Raw genomic sequence first — 22132 nt, forward strand, 5'->3', positions numbered from 1 at the left:
GTAAATGAAGCCCACAGGAGGAGACCCCATGCCAGCATGGGCTGCCAGAGGTCACAGACCCACGCACCTTTTTTCTTGTTGCACAGCCTACCACTTGCTTCCACCTCAGAGCTGAAATAGACACTCGAGTTCCAACCACCCTGTCTTATTCAGGCTATGAGGAAGGTAGCAGGGAAGTCATGACAACACTTCCACCTACACCCATTGGCCAAATCCCAGTTACATGGCAACTGCTATGTGCAAGGGGGGACAGGAAATGTCATTTCGTTGGTGGCGGCCATGCACAGCCTAAAAATGAGAGGTTCTGTTACCAAGAAAAGATGAAAGAACAGAAATTGCAGGACAGTTGGAAGTCTTAACTAGGGCAACACTGAACAAGCATCTTCCAGCTCATTCCCTTGACGTGGTCTTAGTCCTGGCGGAAAGGGAAGCAGTGGCCTCGGTGCCTGCAGGAAAGCAAGCATTTAATGAAAATTTCCCAAATTCTAGGCTCTGCACTAGGTGCTTTCTTATGTTCTCTCCTTTAAGTGTCGCAACCCCCTTCCGATGCCTGTGTTGTCATGTTCAAGTTACAGGCAAGAAAACTGAGGTTCTGAGAAAGCAACTTGCTGAAGGTCCAGCTGCAAAGTGTGATGGCTCTTACTGACGCCAGAGCTCTAGAACAGAACCTGTGCTCTTTCCACTACCTCGCATGTCCCTTGTGTCGGGGATACAAAGCTAGGAGATCAAATGAGGCCTCAGTTTTGTCTGTTCGAGTTGAAGCCGTATTGTGACCACAGCAGCTGGCCGGCGAATGCAAGCTGTGCCTGTAGTGTGGTGTTTGGGACCTGCGGCCAGACGGCAACATGACAGGGCCAGAAGCTAAAGCCAGATCAGGCTGGGAGTGAGGTGTGGCAGGAGGTGGCAGGGCTTCACGCTCTGGTGGTGGACTGTGGTGCTGGGCCCTCGCCCTAAAGAATCACAGAGGAGGGCTTCCCTGGTGGCACAGTGGTTGAGAGTCCGCCTGCCGATGCAGGGGACGCGGGTTCGTGCCCCGGTCCAGGAAGATCCCACATGCCGCAGAGCGGCTGGGCCCGTGAGCCATGGCCGCTGAGCCTGCGCGTCCGGAGCCTGTGCTCCGCAACGGGAGAGGTCACAACAGTGAGAGGCCCGCGTACTGCAAAAAAAAAAAAAAAAAAAAAAGACTCACAGAGGAGAGGTGAGGCGCCGGGAAGTACAGCTCAGGACCAGGGACCAGGGAGGGACCTTCCTGCTCCAGCCTCCAGGGCACAGCTGCCCGCCCCGCTGTCGTTACGGGCTATGAGTCTGGGTGAAGGGAATTGTCTCTGTGGTTAAACCCTCAGTGATTTGGAGCAGGACACGTTCTTTCGTTCTTTAATGCACAGACATTAGGTGAGCACTGGGGGGACGAGGCCCTGGCAAGGCTCTGGGGAAGAGTGGTGGCCTCTCCCCACGGTGTGGATGGCAAAGGCTGATGAGCATCGCAAGAGGAGAAATTCGGGGAGCTATGGAGCACCACAGTGAGGCTCCAACCCCCTTTGCGAGTCAGGGAAGGCTTCTCAGAGGATGGGCTGGAAATTACCAGAAGATCGGAAAGTACAGAGAGGCAAAGGGGATTTAGTGGGGTCATGTCCGAGCACAGGAGGGAACCTGCTCACAGGGGATAAGATGAGAGCTGGTCCTGGGAGTTGGGGATATAGTTGGAGAGGAACACGCCCCAGGGCCAACTCGGGGGTGAGCTGCTAGCAGGACTGTCCTTAAGTTCCCCCACTTCGGCCCCAGCTGGGCCCAGGGCCTGGGGACATTAAACAGCCTCAGCCACAGGACTGAGAGGAGGGGCCGGGAGAGAGTGGGCTGCTCCGTAGGGCCTAAGGCAGCGCATCAGAGGGTCACATATTAAAGCACAGCCCTTCTCTATCTGTGGAAGGAGGAAAATGAGCAAAAGTGAGAGGAGCTGAAGGGCAAGAAGAGGAAACCGGGTGCCCAGGACCTACTGTAGGGGTCTATGGGCAGGTTGATGTTCGGCTTCGCAGGAGAGGGTGTCGCACAGAGCGACTGCCTTCCCCCTCCCCCAGGGCCGGGCGTCATAGAAACCAGACCCGCCGTCCCCTTAGGCCACGTGCCTCTCCTTTCCACTCACCTGTGGGCCGACCCAGGTGCACAGAACTCCCTTTGACTTCAAAGGCCTTTTCATGCAGGGCCCGGACGATGGGCTCTGGGCCTGGGCAGGTCATCTGCTGCTTGTTTTGATCTTCAGCAGATGCCCAGGTGATCCGGGTGGTGAGAGATGCCTGCACAGCACCTGACTGTCTCATTTCATGTCCCTCAGGAAGTCCCAGAACCCTCAGGCTCTCTCTTCAGTCTCCACCCAATGTTCCCAATGCTGTGAGGTATCCTCAGTGGGTAAATACTGTAAGACTTTTATTGTGTCAGATGATTGAATGAGTTAATATATTTATGTGTAAAAAACAAAAGAAAATGCAGAAAAAGTGAACTTTAGGTTCATCATTTTTTGCCATTTTTTTGATGAGCTATTTCTCTGGTGACTGTTAATCAGTCTCTTAACTAGTTGACAAACTCTGGCTTGTTTGAGGATTGTTTCAGTGGAGCATAACCAGGCCCTCAGTAATGACAGTAACGAGTCAGTTGGGACTTGTCTGCCACCAGCAATGTGACAGTGACTACTAAATCCAGTGAAAATAGTAGTTACAGGAAAATGGAAATAACCTTGGGAATCCAGTAGGTGCAGTTGGCAGGCTGGAAAGAGCCCAGCTGATCTGATGACCCCCAGTTACCATAAGGTGGTTGGGATGCCCCACAGTCGGAACAGTAGAAGAAAGAGGCCCATTTGGGGAAGGGGGGGCTTTCTCTCCCAGTGGTACTGCAGTTAGAAGAGGTCATCGCAGGGGTGTGCTCAGCGTGCTTAAAGGCAAAAGACCATGCTTGGAAAGGAGGCAGCAAGGTCAGACAGAGGGTCTCCAATCAAGGGACCTGGGATCCAGGATGGCTCCAGCCTTCCTTGTATGTTAATCCTCTGGGCTTCCTGTTTTCCTTTTATGCAGTGGAAAAATGGTGCTTTCCCCAGGCTGCCTCATAATGATGTTAGGAGGCTGAGATGGGACCAGAGCTTTGCTCTGCAGATAAGGGACAGTATGTGTTCCTTACATTAGGAACTAATGTCAACTAGACAATGTCTAGTACTAGCTTCAGCTTTGTGGTCTATTCTCTACTCTGCATGGTATATTTGAGAACACAGTCTAAAAGAAAATTGTCCTTTTTTAAGTTATCAGAGATCTAGAAGATAATTGAAGTTATTTCACAAAAGTTTCCTAGTGGCCCAGTCCTGTCCTAAGAACAGGGGGAAGGGAGATTGCTCAGGAGAAGTTTAAAACAGCCCCTGCTTTTCAGAAGTTTACGGTCCCTGTGGGGAAATGTGAGGGAAAACAATGTCCATGAACATCTCGGTGCCTTTGCACCTGCTATGTGGTCTTTGTCTAGACTCTGCTCCTCTTCCTAACTTTCACCCCAACTTTTTCCCCCACACTTCATGGAGAACTAGTCATTATTCAAGATTTGTTTTGAGTAATATATTTCTTGGAAAATCTCCTATAAATTGCCCAGGCATACTTAGATATTTCTTCTTCATTTTTCCCTGCATTTTTTGTATTCTTCATTCTTTCAACGGATATTCATCAAATGCCTGCTATGTGGCTTGGGTACTGAGATACAGCAGTGAACCAGATAAAGGTACTAGTGAGTGGGGAAAGAGAGCATAAATAAGTAAATAGATTATGTCAGCTAGTGATAAGGTCTATAAAAAACAATAATGCAAGATAATGACGTGTGTGTTGTCTTCCCTCAAGAGAATGAACATCTGGAGGGCCTGGACTGTGTCTTTTTCTTTCTGTCTCTGTGGTCAGTGCACAGCCCTTGAGTGAGTTCAGTTAAGTGTGTGCTGAGTCAGGAAGTGAATTCACATCAATGTTGTGTTAAATGAGAGGTATACACAGAAGGAACTAGGTGAACCACAGGTGCGCTGTCAATGAGATTTTCTTCTCTTTTGCCCTAACCCTCGTGCTGTCAGAGCAGAAGATGAGGCAGCAGGAGGCACAGGCAGGATGGGTGTCAGCAGAACACTGAGCCAGTTTGCTGGAAGAGGCCAAGTGCACAGAATGTGCCAGAATATAGAACCCTTTTAAGTCGGGCCTGCACCCTTTGGGAAATTATCCCAACCAACTGGACTGCCTCCCTTGAGAAACTGCCATTTACATTGATCATTAATATGATATCAATATCACCTCAGTCTTTCAAAATGCTTTAAAGCTTACTTGTAATACCCGGACTTATAGCTAGCTGCATGATGCATTTCCTCCAGGCTATAATGATGATCTCTAGGAAGACTTCTAGAAAGTTGTCTCGAATCTCTATGATAGGATGTATTACTTGAGGAAGGTTGGTTCATTCATTCATACAATCATTCATTCAACAAATATTTATGGAACATTTATTATATCAGACCCTGTTACAGATGCTGGAGATACAGCTCTCCTTCTAGTTTGGAAAGCTAGAGGGAGATTGGCATTAAATGAGTAAGTGAATTTTATAGTACATTAAAAGTTGATAAGTGGTAAGGAGAAAAATAAAGCAGAGAAGAGTAATAGGAAATGCTTAAGGAGGGGGGTCCAATTTTGAATTTAGTGACTGGGGAGGGCCTTACTGAGAAGATAATTTGTGAGCAAACATCTGAAGGGGGTGAGGGCAGAGCCATGAGACTAAGCAAAGGAAGGGAAAATGTTCTAGGCAAAGGGAACAGCAAGAGGGAGAGGTGCTGGGGACACAGCAAGGAGGCCCATTCAGTGAGAGTGACCTGATCGAGGGAGAGAATGGTTCAGGTGAGTGTCAGAGAGAGCACAGGGTCAGCTCTTGGGGCATTGTAGGCCATTATAGGTACTTTGTTTCTGAAATGGGAAGTCATTACAGCATTTTAAGCAGCATAGTGGCATGATCTGACTTACATTTTCATGGCAGTGCTCCAGGGAGGAGGTGATGGTGGCTTAGAACAGGGTTGTAATGGTGGACATGGTGTGACCTATCAGATTCTGAAGGATTTCCTGATATTAGGTGAAGGGTGTGAAAGAAAGAGGAGTTGGGGACAAGACTGAGGTGTTTTAGCTTGAGCAACTGGAAGATGGGATGGCCATCAGCTGAGATGGGACAAGACTTTGGAGCGTTTTCGGGGAAGAGGAGAAGTTCTTTTTGAGTTGTGTTGATTGAGATGCCTTTTAGACGGCTGGATGGAGGTGTCAAGTAGGGAGTTAGCTGTTTGAGTCTGAAGTTTCTGGAGAGGGCCAGCTATAGACCTCATTTGGGAATTGGGGAACACATGAATAGTATTTAAAACCATGAGATTTGAATGAGTGTAGATAGAAAAGAAATTCAAGGACTGTGCGTTGGAGCATGTCAATGTTAAGAGGTCTTGGAGACGAGGAAGAATCAAGAAAGGAAACTGAAAGGGAGCAGCCAGTGGGCAGGAGGAGAAAAATGTGCTGTCCTGGAATTGGGGTGAAGGGTTCCATGTGTCAAGTGCTGCTGACAAATCAGATAAGAACTAAGGATTGACCGTTGCAGTTAGCAACATGGAAGTGAAACAAAGCAGTTTCAGAGAAGCGTGGGGGGCTGGATCAGGATTAGAGCAGTTCAAGAGAAAGGTGGAGAAAAAAGAATTGGAAAGAATAAGAGACAGTCTTAGAAGTTCGGCTGTAAATAGGAACAGAGAAACAGAAAGGAAGCTGGAGGAGGAAAGGGAGTCAAAAAGTAGGGGTTTTTTTTAAAGATGTGAGGTGATTAAAAATGATTCAGTAGAGAGGAATATTCTGATGAAGCGAGAAAGAGAGGGAAAATTTCTGGAGTGATATCTTCAAGTAGGTGAGAAAGGGGATCTAGTGCAGGGGTTGGCCTTAGGATCACAGACAGTTTATCACATTAAGGGGCCGGGGGGGGGTCCGATTATGGGCACATGCTGATAAGGGGTAGAGATGGGGGTAGGTGCTAGCAGAGATTTTCCGATTGCTTCAGTTTTGTCAGAGAAACCAGAAGTGAGGCCACTGACTGAGCGTGAGGATGGGAAAAAACTCTTAGAGGTTGGAGGAGGAATTATGAACGGTCCAGAAGAAGGGGAGATGAATAAACTAATGTAGCAAATGTGATATTCACTCTGATGATATCTTCTTTCCGATTTTTGTGTTTGCCTTTTTCATCTTTTCCCCTGATAGCTCATGTCCAGCATAATTCTAGCATGCAGTATACGCTAAGTAAATATTTGCTCATTTCAGAACTGGAATCGTATCTACTTGTACCTCAACTATAGCTAACCTTATATTGTACTCACCGTTCTAAGCACCTACCTGTTTAATCCTCGCTATGTGTATGGCTTTTAGAGCCGTGAGACTAGATGCAATCAACAAGGGAGTGGTATTAGTGTCTTCAGATTACAGATGATGAAACAGAGATTTTAAAATGTCCCACAACCTCATAACTTGCCTGAGGTTGGTCAGCCATTAGGAGACAGAGCAGAGATGTGAATCTCAGCCTGCGTGACTCTCACACTGTATAACTACTGCCCTGGAGTTCATCTTGTCTTCCCTCTTCATCTTTAGAATAAGAGAACCGAGGCCCAGGTTGCTTATCACAAACGTCAAGGCTGAGATTGGAACCAAGCCCTCTTCCAGTTCAGTGTCCTTTCCACCACCATCCCCCTAGATTAATCTTATCTTGGGATCCAGTTCCCATGCCCGTTAGCTACGCTTAGTGGTAGCTGTATTGTAATGGTCCTTAGTAACCAAGCAACTGGTATTTTGATGAGAGGCTCTTGCCTGCACCGACCCAGCCGTCCAGGAGAGGGCAGTCCTGTGCGCATAAACACGCCTGCCCCACCCTAAGCTTCTTCCTGCAGCCAGAGCGCCTGATTCTTCAGAGAATGTTTGCTTGAAGCAGTGGTTCTCAAGCAGCAGGTCTGTCCCCCACATGGCATTTGGCAATGTTTGGAGACATCTTGGGTTGTCATAACTGGAGGAGGGGAGGGAAGAAGCTCCTGGCATCTAATGGGTAGAGGCCAAGGAAGCTGCTAAACATCCTACCAATGCACAGGACAGGCCTCCATCCCTCCCGCCCCTAACAAAGAATTATCTGACCCAAAATGCCAGTTGCTACGTTGAGAGGTTGAAAAACCCTGTCCTAAAGGAAAACCTTTAAATAGTCTGGTATAATGGAACCAGAAAAATAAATAGATGATGGCTTCAGTAAAGATGTTCAAAAACAAGTAGCCAGTCAAGAATAATTTATGAATTCTGCTTCTGTGCAGGGTGTGAAGGCCTGCATGGATCATGATTTATCCCTTTAGCCATTCTCTACTTGCTGGCTGTTGCCATCAGTGTGCCAAGCTGGGATGTATGTGAATGTGCCACTGGCAGCACAGGGCAGCCCCAAGGAGAGACGATCCCCCCTTAGCGCCAAGGGCCTTTGTACTTACTTGCCTTTTGTCTGTCACGGAAATCATCCCTCCTGTTCTTTGGAAACGTCGTCCACCCCCAAACCATGTGTGATGTTGTAGACCTGTTCTTGCAAACTGTAGTCTGTCCCCATCACTGGTGACCTTGTGGGAGCATCAGTGTGCATGTTGACTGGCCCCATCACTTCTGCTATTCCAGGAGTGGCTCTCCAAGTCTCCGCTCACCCGATCTACCTACACTTGCTTGTTAGTTGTGAGGGGTCACCTCGTTTGGGGTTGGGAATGCTTTTCTGAAACACACCCATTTGGGAAAAGCATAAGCATTTATCAGTGCCTTACCTGAATCAGAGATTGCTTCCAAGCCAGAATGAGCCCAGTGTTCAATAAAATATTAACTTCTCTCTGTAAACCAAGCTGCTCCACTGTTTCTCACAATGTGACTCTTGTTCAGCAGAACACAGAGCGTGAGTTACTAAGACCAGCCTTAGTCTGTGCAATTAGTTTGCTCTACAGCACGATTATCTTTTCCCACTTCCTTTGCACAGACCCTACTGTGAATGTCTAAAGACACATGAATTATGAACCTAAAAGCAATTTATAGCTGTGAAAGGAAATATGAAACTATCTTTAAATTTTCTTCAAGTTGTAGGTTTTGCCAAAGACCGAAGTGCCATCTTCTCCCTTACAGTAGTTTATTTAAAATACACAGCAGAGGACATCTAGAGACCAAATGCAGTTGCAGAGCTGGGATTTGGTTTTACTAGAGCCAAATGGAATTGAATTGAATCGCAGAGCTAATTCAAAGGCTTCTTTAGATGAGAGCAAATAAAGCAGGGTATAACCAGTGAATGGCAGAGCATTGCTGGGGTTACATCACTGGCCTCGGTTTAATACAGTGTTGTGCTCCTGAAATTTAATAATAATAATAAAAATCGTTATCACTTATGTAGTGATATTTCTTTGGGCCAGCACTGACCAGGTAATCCCACTCTACTCTCTCTTGAACTACCACCAGCATATGGGTATTACAGATAAGGATACTAAAACTCCAAGAGGCCGAATAACTCGCCCCAATCTACCCAAAAAAGGGTGAAGCTGAGATTTGAACCTAGAAGCTTAACTCTGAAGCCCAGTAGATATTTTAAATGTCCTAGAAGAGTTTGCTCTTGAAATGAAATCTGAAATGAATCCCTTTGAAAAAATGAAGATCCTTGTCTCTTTTATTAAGTCTAAACTTTTGGTGAAGTGGGGTTCTATAACAGAGTCCTAATGGCGTTGTGTGCTTTCATCAACGTAAGTTTTGTTTGCATCACCAAGTGTTGTGGTAGAAAAACCATGGGTTTTAGAGTCCAGTGTGTCCAGGTTTATATTCTCCCTCCACTAGTCATGAGCAATGAGACTTTGCAAAAGTCACTTGACTCTTCCAAACCTCAGTTTTCATATCTGTAAAGTGGGGTGAGTGTTAGAGTATAGGTCAAGTGTCCTGCAAATTGCCTACCAATCAGTCATCATACTTATCCCTGTTAATATTCTTCATAAGTTAAATGTGTGTTCTCAATTTTTAGTTTTGCTATGAAGATCTTATATTATGGTGGGTATTTCAAACTTTACCTTGGCATCTGTGTTTCGTGTAATGCCAAAGCCCAGGTATGAGGAACCATGGCCTGTTGAAACTTCCCCCATACTTAGGGAAACATAGGTATAAAGCATGTTTGTGTTTTAAACTTTAGGAGCTGCACAGGTCATCGAAGGCGGCCAAGTGGAATATAAGCCTCTTTCGGGCATTCGGTATATGTGGTGGTACCATTTAATTGGCCTCATCTGGACTAGTGAATTCATCCTTGCATGCCAGCAAATGACTATAGCTGGGGCAGTGGTTACATGTTATTTCAACAGGTAGGTCTAGCATGTTATTCCTGTTGACTTGTCTGTATGCTTCATGTTGTGAATCTCAAAAGATATTTTGAAATTTTGACATGACCTCTCAAAAGGGATTGGCAAGAGTAAAAGACCAAGCTCAAAATTAGGAAGGATATTCATTTGGTAGTAAAAAGAAATGTTACATCTTAAATCTGTCACATTACCAACCTCTTTTACTTTAAGCTAGAAAATCCAGAAGGAAGCCCAACAGGGAATTATTTGTACCGCTTAGAATTGAAAGATATCCAGGAGAAGGGGTTGACTTCCCCTGTAAATATCCATTCTTACGGACTTCAAACTTTAAAAACATTACTGATCTATTTGGAGCACACTTCAGTAAATTCTGCGAGCTTCATTTCATCCTATGCAAAATGAGGAGAATGTTTTCTTGAAAAACAATTTTAAATCCTAAGGGAATTGTACATGACTATAAAATGTAATTCATGTTCATATAGTTAAGTGCTAGTGAATTAATTACTTGCTTCTCTGTGCGCTATGATACTTATTTAAGCGTTTATCCTCCTTTACCTCATCAGAATAATTGAGGACACACACACACACACACACACACACACACATACATACATCTCAACCCTTTACCTCTTTTGTGTATGCTACTCTCCATGAGGCAAAGATAAAGCCACAGGCAAGAAGAACACGGCCACTAGAATGACAGGGTTGGACTCAGAACAGCAAGTTTACTCCTATGGGGCTGATCCTCCTCTAATCTCTCAGCCTAAATGAGCAGAAAAACATGAGGGTTCGTGGGGGTAAGAAAGTCAACCAGGGATGATTCATGCCATTGAGCAATTACCTCCTGATGATAAGGAGTACTGTGGGTTTTATTACAGAGGTGCTGTTGGGAGCCTCCATCATTAGAGAGCCCATAGAATGCACAAAGGGCTGTAGCCCTTGGCATTGAGAACCTTTGAGCCGTTGGAGGGGGTGATGTGTGCTGCTTACTCCTGAGTAGAGGAGCAGAGATTATTCTAACCAAATTGGCCAGCAGGTCATATCTCTCTGAGAGCAGTGATTTTGTGCTATTTTAGTACCACAAAATCAAAGCATTTTCAATGAGAGCTTTTTATTTAACTTCCAGTGAAGTGAATATCTCCCTGTCTCTGCATTCGGTGGGAGAGGAGGCTGGTTTGTGCCACAAAAACCTAGAGAGGCTCAGGAATTCAAGTGTAAAATGTGCTTCCAAAGATTAGTTAAAGGTCTTCCTAAGGAGCAGTTGGACCCCAGGGCCCCTTCTTCACACCGGCAGAAGACAAGACGGGAGCTTTGCTCTCTGGAGAAGTCATCAGAGAGGGTCTGGACGTGGGGCATCTGGCACAGCTGAGGCTGGGGCAAGGCTCTGCACTGAAAGAAGGGGGAGCAAGTGAAAGTCTAAATACTGAATAGTGTTCTACCTACTACCAACCCCCACTCCACAGCTTAACCTCCAGGATGTTGACAGCCGGGTTGGTATTTCCTTGGCAGGAGATTATCGGATTCTTCTTTGGAGAAATTGTCTAACCCAGAGAAAGGACGTACAGATGGTGCCACGTGGGGGTCCCCCAATGAAATGGCCTGTTTCCCTGACTCTGAACCAGGTCGTGGAACTCACCGGTCAGCAGTCACCCTCATATAGAACCTCTAATTCACTTTTCAGTGCCTCAGTCTTAAATGTGAACTGATAACCAGTGATTGTTAAACATTAGAAGGAGCCTCTAGTGAAAGAAAAAGATCAAAATGAACAAAACAAACAAACAGAAAGAACTTAGGGAAAATAGGGACAATGCGGGCAGCAGAAGAAAACTACAACAACGACAGCTATAGTATCCTCAGAAAGAACCAAGAAATGTTACTTCCATAAAATAAGAATAAAAAAAAAAAAAGAATATTGAGAAAACAAGAAAGACCTCTTTGTAGTTAAAAATATGATTGCAAAGTGATATTTTTCTATTGAGGGATTAAAATATAAAGTTGAAGAACTCTTTCAGAAGGTAGGACAAAAAGACAAAGAGATGCAAAATGGGAGAAAAAGGGTAAAAAATCAGAGGCTAATTTAGGACACACAACATCTGACTAATATGAGTTCCAGAAATAGAAAACAATTTAAAAAGAAGGGAAGAAATTATCAAAATTTCCCAGAGCTGGAGGACATGGGTAAAGAGAAGATCCCAGAAGCTTTACAGAGAACAACAGATCACAGGCAAAATATCAAGAACTAGAATGGGTAAAAGACCTATATACTGAAAACTATAAAACTTTGATGAAGGAAATTGAAAATGAAACAAATAAATGGAAAGCTATCCTGTGTTCATGGATTGAAAGAATTAATATTGTAAAAATGTCCATACTACCCAAAGCAATCTACAGATTTAATGCAATCCTGATCAAAATACCCATGACATTTTTCACAGAAGTAAAACAAATAATCCTAAAATTTATATGGAACCACAGAAGACCCCAAATAGCCAGAGCAATCTTGAAAAAAAGAACAAAGGTGGAGGTTTCACACTCTGTGACTTCAGACTGTACTACAAAGCTACAGTAATCAAAACTACAAAGCTACAGTGGCATAAAAACAGACACATAGATCAACGGAACAGAATAGAGAGCCCAGAAATAAACTCATGCACTTATGTTCAATTAATTTATGACAAAGGAGGCAAAAATATACAATGGGGAAAAGCAAGTCTCTTTAATAAGTGATGCCAGGAAATGGACAGCTACATGTAAAAGAATGAAATTAGAACATTTTTGCATACTGTATACCAAAATAAACTAAAAAGTATTACAGACCTAAATGTAAGACTGGAAACCATAAAACTCCCAGAAGAAAACAGGCAGAACACTCTTTGACATAAGCCATAGTAATAGTTTTTGGATCTATCACCTCAAGCAAAGGAAACAAAAGCAAAAATAAACAAATTAAATTTAAAAGCTTTTGCACAACAAAGGAAACCATCAGCAAAATGAAAAGACAACCTACTGAATGGGAAAGGTATTTGTAAATGATATGACCAATAAGGAGTTAATATCCAAAATATATAAAGAAGTCATACAACTCAATATCAAAAAAAAAATAAAGAACCCAATTTAAAAATGGGCAGAAGACCTGAATAGATATTCTTCCAAAGAAGTCATACAGATGAAGTCATACAACTCAATATCAAAAAAAAAATAAAGAACCCAGTTTAAAAATGGGCAGAAGACCTGAATAGATATTCTTCCAAAGAAGTCATACAGATGGCCAACTGGCACATGAAAAGATGCCCAACATTGCTAATCATCAGAGAAATGAAAATCAAGACTATGAGAGATCACCTCACACCTGTCAGAATGGCTGTTGTCAAAAGGACCACAAATATCCAATGTTGGCAAGGACATGGAGAAAAGGGAACCCAAGTACACTGTTGGTGGGAATGTAAATTGGTGCAGCCACTATGGAGAACAGTACGGAGGTTCCTTAAAAAACTAAAAATAGAACTACCATATGATCCCACAATTCCACTGCTGGGTATACATCCAAAGAAAATGAAAACACTGATTCCAAAAGATATATGCACCCCAGTGTTCAGGCAGCATTATTTACAACAGCCAAGATATTGAAGCTACCTAAGTGTCCATCAGTAGATGAATGGATAAAGAAGATGTGGTATATTTATACAATGGAATATTAGCCATAAAAAAGAATGAGATTTTGCTATTTTGAAACAACATGGGTGGACCTGGAGGGCATTATACTTAGTGAAATAAATTAGAGAAAGACAAATACTATATGTTATCACTTATATGTGGAATCTAAAACATAAAACAAATGAATGACTATAACAAAACAGAAACAGACCTACAGATTTAGAGAACAAACTAGTGGTTTCCATTTGGGAGAGGGAAGTGGAGAGGCTTAAGGTAGGGATAGGGAATTTAGAGGTACACACTACTATGTATAAGATAAATAAGTTACAAGATATATTGTACAACAGGGAATACAGCCAATATTTTATAATAACCTTAATGGAGTATAATTTTTAAAAATATTGAATCACTGTGTTGTACACCTGAAACTAATATTGTAAATCAGCTGTACTTCAATAAAAAGTAAAATTAAATTAAAAAAAAACTAGAATGAGATCTGATGTTCAACAGCAACTCTGAAGCAGGAGACAGTAGGACAAGGCTGTCAAAATTCTAAGGAAAGATTATTTCCAACCTAGAATTCTAGACCTACTCATACTATCAGTCAAGGGTAAAGGAGGATAAAGTCCTGTTCAGGCATACAACATCCCAAAAGATTTCCTCCCCACATCCTTTCTCCACTGAAACTAATGAGTAAGCCAGGGAGGAAAACATGAGTTTCAGGAAATGGGCTCCAACACAGTGAAGAAAAAAAGGGAATCCCCAGGAGGGTAGCTAGTCAGCAGGTATAGAGCACAACCGGTCCAAGGAGGAGCTGGAGAGCAGTGGGCCCCAGGAGGGATGTCTCCAAGAAAAAATAAAAAGCAAATTGAGAGAATATCAGATGTGTTGTTTGAATATGTGGAGAAAAAATTTATACTTTGGTGAAGCATTTGGTGAAGTCCATGGAAAACCAAGCAAATAAAAAATGTGAAACATTATTAACTTAAGGAAAAACCAAAAGCTGTACAGAAAAGGAAATATAATCAGAATACACTGTTTGGATCAGTTGTATTTTTTTTTATGTACTGATTTTACTTTATTTATGTACTGATAATGTAAACCCTAAACATTAACTAAAACATAGTGGTGAAAGATTGAAAGTTTTTTCTCTAAGATCAGAAACAAGACAAGAGTGCCCACTCTTACCATTTCTATTCAACATAGTACAGGAAGACCTAGCCAGAGCAATCAGGCAAGAAAAAGGGGGGAAAAATGCATCAAAATCAGAAAAGAAGAAGTAAAATTGCCTTTGTTTGCAGATGATATGATCTTATATATAGAAAATCCTAAAGATTTCATAGAAAACTGTTAGACTAAATCAGTGAATTCAGTAAAGTTTCAGGATACAAAATCAGCATACAGAAAATGGGTGCATTTCCATACTCTAACAACAAAATATCTAAAAAAGAAATAAAACAATCCCATTCACAATAGCATCAAAAACAATAAAATATTTAGGAATAAATTTAACTAAGGAGGGGAAAGATGTGTTTACTGAAAAGTACAAGACTGATGAAAGAAAGACACAAACAAATGGAAATATATCCTGTATTCATGGATCAGAAGAATTAATATTGTTAAGATATCCATATTACCCAAAGCCATCTATAGATTTAATACATTCCCTATCAAAATTTCAAATATATTTTCCGCAGAAATAGAAAAAGAATCCTAAAATTTGTATGGAATCACAAAAGATCCCAAATAGCCAAAACCATCCTGAGAAAGAACACACCTGGAGGCATCATACTTCCTGGTTACAAACTATACAACAAAGCTAAGTATAGTATTATATGGTACTATAGGAACAGTATGGTACTGGCATAAAAATAGACCCATAGATCAGTAGAAGAGAACTGAGATCCCAGAAAGGGGAAAGGATAATATCTTCCATAAATGGTTCTGGAAAAACTGGATAACCCCATGAAGAAGAATAAAATTAAACCTCTGTATTACACTGTTCACAGAAGTTAATTCAAAATGGTTTAAAGACTTAAAACATAAGAACTAAAACCATAAAACTCCTAGAAGAAAACATAAAGGAAAAGCTCCTTGACATCAGTCTTAGAAATGATTTTTTGAATATGACACCAAAAGCACAAGCGACAACAGCAAAAATTAGTGAGACTACATCAAACTAAAAATCTCTACATGGTAAAAAGAACCAGTCAACAAAATGAAAGGGCAACCTATGGAATGGGAGAAAATATTTGCAAATTGTATGTCTGATAAGCTGTTAAAAACCAAAATATATAAAGAACTCACACAACTCAATAGTAAAAAAAAAAAAAAAAAAAAATCCAGTTAAAAAATGGGCCGAGGAACTGAACTTCTTTTCCAAAGAAGACATACAAATAACCAACAGGCACATGAAAATGTGCTCAACATCACTAATCATCAGGGAATGCAAATCAAAACCACAATGAGATATCACCTTATACCTGTCAGAATGTCTGTCATCAAAAAGACAAGAGATAACTGTTGGCAAAGATGTAGAAAAGAGGGAGCCCTGGTGCACTGTTGGTCGGCATGTAAATTGGTACAGCAATTATGGAAACAGTATAACAGTATGGAGGTTCCTCAAGAAATTAAAATCAGAAATACTATACAATCCAGCAATCCCACTTCTTATGTGTATCTCCAAAGGAAATTAAAAAAATGATCTTGAAGAAATATCTTCACTCCCATGTTCACTGCAGCACTATTCACAGTAGCCAAGGTATGGGAACAACCTAAGTGTCCATCGAAAGGTGAATGGATAAAGAAGATGTGATATATATAATGGAATATTATTCAGCCATGAGAAGGAAGGAAATTCTGCCATTTGCAGCAACATGGATGGACCTTGAGGGCATTATGCTAAGTGATATAATTCACAGAAAAACAGTTACTGGATGATATCACTTATATGTGGAATCTAAAAAAGCTGGACTCACAGAAACAGAGTAGAATGGTGGTTACCAGGGGCTGGGGGTAGGGGAAAGGGGAGATAACTGGTTAAAGGGTACAGACTTCTAGACAGAAGATAAATAAGTTCTGGGGATCTAATGTACAGCGTGATGATTATGCTTAATAAGACTGTATTATATACTTGAAAGTTGCTAAAAGAGTAGATCTTAAATGTTCACACCACAAAAAAGAAATGGTTAAATACATGAGGTGATGGAGGTGTTAGCTAACGCTATGGTGGTAATCATTTTTCAATATATAAGTGGATCAAATCAACACATTGTGTACCTTGGACTTACATAATGTTATATGTCAATTATATCTCAATAAAGCTGGGAAAAAAAACATTAAAAACTTCAGTGTAATTATGTTGAGAAGAAGAGGGGTGGGAAAATTAGTGTGTTGGGGAGTTTAGGCTGTGTAGGAGAATAAAACCTGCATCTTCCATGGTGGGAAGTCGGTTGACAGTCTCTGAGGCTGAAAAAAAAAATCAAGAAATAGCAGTAAGAACAAGTAATTCAGAAGTGTGAGGGTGAGCTCCAGAAGATACAGCTAAAATATTACCTCCAGGGAGAGAAAATTAGTGGTGGGGAAAGAAAACTGTTGTTTTTCCTGTTACGCCTAGCAGTACTAGTTGACTTTTTAAGATATTTCATATATTTGATAAAAGTAAACAAACTAATTCAAAGTAAAATGCATGCTGATTTATTTTTAGCACTACTATTTCATTTATTAAAGAGTTCTGCATTCTTTTTGACTGTGTGCTAATTTTGAAACCTCAAGGTTTTTCTTTCTCTCAGGGCTCACAATTCTTTAATCTCATGTTCTAGCCTGCACTCAGGGTGAGAATTAAATATAGCCAGAGTGCATTCATCTCTATCATTCACTTAAGCAGTAAGAGGGCTGAAGAGTTCATCCAAAGACCATCAAGTACCAGGACATGGGCAACCTGTGTAATTTCTCTCTTACAACCATTTGCTTGAAGAGGGGTCAACTGAGAGCCATAAAGATGTGGCTGAGATGTGATAGGAAGGAACCAGCACCACTCAGTTTGGAGAAGGGAAGCATGAGGCATGACTTCATCGTTTGCAACTATACAAAAGATGGTTTCCAGCTGCTTTGGATTTGTTGAGGAGGAAGTGAGGAAGTGGAATCACAGCGGAGCCTAAGGAATTTAGGTAGGAGACAGATGAGTTTCCTAACCCTGAGAAGGGCTGCCAAGGACCTGTTCTTCATAACAAAGAGCTTCCATTTTCTTTGAGACTGGAAAGATGAATCTCACAGCTTCCCCACAGTCATCACAATCCCATCTTGCAGTAGTTTTGCTGAAAGAAATATCAGGAAAGGACAAGGTCTCTGCAGGGACACACCATGCTCCTTTGCTCAGGACCAGGTTGACATTGGAGGCCATCCATCCATCCTGTGCAGCCTGGTCCTTGTCCAGGGGCCGTAGCACAAAATGAATTTTCCATACTGTTGAAGAGTTCTCAATGAGCACTAGACTGGATCTAACCGGAGCTAAAACGTGCCTCTAGGACCCCGAAGTTGCTGGATTCGACTTATGCTCTACTGTCTGAGCAAATAGCAGTTGCAAAACAGCACTTACGTACCATGACCCAGAGGTGCTACAGACTTGGATGAATGGAACCATTAAATGCTTTGCCCAGTGACTTAAGCTGATGCAGTGTCCTGGGGCCCTGGCTCCACTGCACAGGGCCAGGCACCTTTAGCACTCAGCAGCCACAAGTTTAAAAGTAGGGGAGCTAGGCATGTGGGGCACAACCTCGAGTCTCCAGCTCTCTCACACTGCCCAGGGTCTTCCTACTGCCACCACCCACAGAACCCGGTGGAAGATGCCCAGCATGCAGTACTCCCTAGAGACAGAGGCATAGGCCTGACGAGAGGCCCTAGCATCCTCACAAGCCCTCACTAAGCTGCCCAATACACCCCTCGCTGCACTGCAGTCCCAAACGCCAATTCTCAAAATATGGTGGTTTCAGTTTAAGCTTCACCAGGTGTAATCAGAGCCTCTTCCTGAAGACAGTTTTTGCTGGTTGTGAAGGCAACAGAGATGAAGGCCCCAGCCACATGCATAGCGGAGGAGGGATGATAAGATGATGTTACCTTTGAACATGGAAAAAAGGTCTAGGGAGAGAAAGTGGGGACTCCAAGACCCTCCAGTGATTGACCTTTCCCTGTGGGGTGGCATTTAGTTCTCAGGGCAGGTATTGAGTGACTCTTGGCTCCACAAGCTGGCCTTCTTTTCAGGTTTTCTCTCTCACGTGGTAACTCAGCTTCTGGAATATCTACATCTTCTTCCAGCCAAGCCCTGGAGCGGCTGGAGCCATCACTGGGATGCAACATGGATGAGGGCAGTCCAGACAGGGCAGACACTCCTCTGCCTGAAATGGTTAATCCCATCCCAGCAAAGCCTCGGAAAGCGGGTGCCTAACCCCAAACTTCAGTACCTGGAGGACCAGCCCCCAAGGCCCAGTTCACAATGGCCTGTGAATCCTTTGTTTCCCTACCAGATGGAAAGCAGGTGCTGCCTTCTCCCTGCATCCCCTCTTGAGCACCATAATATGTCCTAAGGCACATAAATCTCCTAAATGGGAAAGTAAACATTCTTCCTTTTAAAAAAAAAGAATGAGGAAAAGGAAAAAAAATGTGTCAGATTTTCCTGGCTGTGCTACTTTTCTAGTTTATCAGATCTAAATTAATTCATATCAGCAATAGCTTCCCTGGTATTTCCTATTTTCAACAATATTGAGTTGAAACACACATCGCCCTTTTTGTGGCACAACTGGATTGCAGTTATTCTGCTCGCAATATTACTTTCATATTCTCTATTCCTTCCTGGATGATTTAAGTAACAGCAAAATACGGCTGTTGCCAACTCTTGAAACATTTCTGGCCAATTTCCTTTTCTTCCCTCAAAACCTACATTCTTGTCACAAACCTTAATTCATAGTGACTTATTAGCAACCAGAGCAAGTTGTAGAATAATCCATTATGAAGAAAGCAAGCTTCACTTGGAATCAGTGAAGTGGCTTTTCGGAAAGGGCCTCATTTTCTAGAACTGGCATCAGAGTGTCAGGGGAGGGGTTGCATCAGCCTTCCCTCCCTTGTTTTATCTTTCAGCTTTGGGTAGGGGATATGCCCATTCTGTTCTTTTTCACTTTTTTTCCTGCCTGTGAAACTGACTTTTGCATTCTTGAGAGCTGTGTCATGACAAGTCCCGTAAATGATTCACAGTGAAGTGACCTTTACAGAGCAGAGTAGAAATCAGCTGGGTTTCAGGAGCTTGGAGCTGTGTGAAAGCCAGAACGTTTCCTCCCTTCGCTGTAAACTGGTTCCTCTCTGGCTGCCAATCCTGGTCATGTGATTTGGTGGTGATTTTAATCACGGAGCTAATACTGGCCATGTTTACAGTTGCACGTGTGTAATTTAAACCTTGGGGATTATTATATAATTAAACTTCTGAAAATGAAAATGGGATCAATACGCAATTTAATGGATTGGTGGAGGTGGTAGGTGTGGTAAAGAGGAAAACTTGTTTAACTCATCAGTATTTTTTTTTTAATTTTCTGTTCCATGTTTGTAACATTGAGCGCCACCAAATGGAATTAACTTCGTCCAAGAAATCATTTAACCTTAGCTACCAAGGAGTGTAAAAAATTTGCCAAATGCGGATGGCATCCTGCTTTCTAAATTGTTAGTACCACAGATGATTTGAACCAGAGAGAAGTTTCTCGTTTCTTTCTAAATAGTGTTTTTTAAATGCTGTCTTTTTTTCTCCTGTTCCCAGAAATAAAAATGACCCTCCTGATCGCCCGATCCTTTCATCTCTCTCCATCCTTTTCTGCTACCATCAGGGAACAGTTGTCAAAGGGTCATTTTTAATCACTGTGGTGAGGATGCCAAGAGCCGTTCTCATGTACATCTATAACACTCTGAAAGAGAAGGTAAGGCAGCACCCTAAAACAGAGTGCGCTCCGTGTTTGGGTTACAGAAGAGTTAATCGCTGGAAAACTACACTGGGTCCCGGGACAGGAATGTGACCTGTGCCAGTGGCCGTTCAGAAAGCTCCAGTGTTCTTCAGGTCCCATCCCCCCACCCCCAGCAATCTTTTTGTCCCGGTCCCTGTTTTGTTCATAGCTTTGTTTGTTGGATTTTCTCCAATGTGGTGGCAGAGGTGGGGTGGAGAGGGCATAGCTCTGAGTTTGCTGGTTTTCCTTCTTATTTAAATGCTGAACAAATGGGAGGAATTCTTAACATGCAATTTAAGCAAGTTTTTACGGACATTTATCATGCTTTATTTTTTAAAGAAAGAAAAATACACTATAAGATAAGAATAATGTTTGTTTGTTTCTGTTTTAATGCTAAAATATTCCCCACCTTTTGTGTTTCCTGGAGGGTGACCTGGGAAGTTGCTGGTGTGTGTGGGGGGGGGGGGCGCACACACACGCACGTGCTTGATAGTTAGAAATGGGAAGCTGACCTCAATCTCAGCTCAAAAGACAGAAAACTGTGGAGCTTTTGTGCCTGGGGGTTTTTCTTCTCCCTGGTTTTTATTTCCATGCACATTTGGTTATGAATGGCAGTGGAAACCAAAACACCAGGAAAACAGCTGTTCTCATGGTATTTCTGGCCTGCCAAACAAGGGAAGTTTGGATTTTCCCCAACTTTTCTGTTCTCACACAATGTTCATCTCGACCCCATCCCCACCTCAGCGTTGGTGACTTGGCCAGAGTTTCTCAAACGTACATGAGTCCAACCTTTTGGGTATACGTATGTGCTCTTAGTTAACTGGGGAGGTTTTACATGTGGGTTCATAAGTATACTTTAGAATTGTTTTTGTTTGCTCTTTTAAGCCGAAATCTGAATTGTTGATATTTAAGTCTGTAATCAAGATTTAAGATTAGTATATTAATTAGGAACAATTGATTGAATTTTGCCTAAAATTATCTAGCTTCCTCATCTTGAAACGCATGCTAAGCCGTTGCCCCTGATCAGAGAGTATTTTCTTGTATTTCTGTTGAAGTTCTGCTTAGCTACATGTCTGTGACTTGAAGAAGCATTTGCACATCCAGGACAAATCAAGCTACTCCGGCTCCTGCATTTTGAAATTGATCCTTCAATCTTAGGAAACTTGGGAGAAGGGTTTCTTGAAGAACAGAGCAGCTTTTTTATTTTAATATATTCATATAGTTCATATATATTAAATATATTCATATTTAGGTATTATAGGTATATGTATGCATTAGTAATAGATACTCACAAATTAATGAGCAGTAGGGGACTATCTCCCCTAGAGCTAGACACCTTAAATTCTTTGGGGAAACAGCCTCCATAAATCTGAAAGAGAAGTTACTGGGTCGTCCTCTCCGGCAGAGGTCTAAAAGGTTATTTATCACTCGCCAGATCCCATAAGGACTAAGGGGGCCAAACTCCCTTTTAGTGGTGTCACTGTTGGAGAAATGTGTCCTTTCTTAGGTGAAAAAAAAATGGTCTTCCTAAACAGCCTTACAGCCCCATACTGTACCTACAAGTTAAACATTTCACAGGGCCACTGTGAGACCTTTCTTACATTAAGTGGCTTATGTACAACCATGGCCAGGCTGAAAAGTATCCAGGTCAAATTTCATCCAATTGAATTAACATTGGGACAAGAAAATGTCCATGTAAGGCTGAGTTATTCCTGGGGTCCTCAAAGAGAACTATTTCAGGATTGTTTTCAGGGATCCTCCACTCTGGGTCTGGGCACATTCAATCACCCCTCCCCCCAACAAGTTTCGTTAAATTATTCATTCCTGAGTTATACACAAGTTCAAGTTATATTTCGAAGGACTAATTTATCCCTAAAAATTTAGCCCTGAAAGGCTCACTATAGGATATATTTCCAAAAAACTTAAACCTGACTCTTTTTATGTGGACACGTAACTAGTATCTACAGTGCATTAGTTTTATTGTCTCAGGGATGTGAAGTTTTCATGAATACAGACTTTGGTTTGAAAAAGCAGAGTTTATAATTGAAGACACTTAGGGGAAGGTGAAGAGGGAAGAGAGATTTTTTTTTTTTTTTTA

At 42.2% G+C, this 22132-nt stretch overlaps 1 protein-coding gene across 3 annotated transcripts in view; it reads left to right on the forward strand.

Annotated features, from left to right (window-relative positions):
• Window positions 1-22132, forward strand: part of SLC44A3 (solute carrier family 44 member 3) — an 84674-nt gene that overhangs the window by 34238 nt on the left and 28304 nt on the right. For all 3 annotated transcript variants that reach the window (XM_007468116.1, XM_007468115.1, XM_007468114.1), the window contains 2 exons: window positions 9238-9403; window positions 19854-20010. In XM_007468116.1, coding sequence (XP_007468178.1) covers window positions 9238-9403; window positions 19854-20010 — 323 coding nt within the window. The remainder of the gene's footprint in view (window positions 1-9237; window positions 9404-19853; window positions 20011-22132) is intronic.

This window comes from Lipotes vexillifer, unplaced genomic scaffold (genome assembly GCF_000442215.2).
Source record: "Lipotes vexillifer unplaced genomic scaffold, Lipotes_vexillifer_v1.1 scaffold905, whole genome shotgun sequence".
Lineage (NCBI taxonomy): Eukaryota > Metazoa > Chordata > Mammalia > Artiodactyla > Lipotidae > Lipotes > Lipotes vexillifer.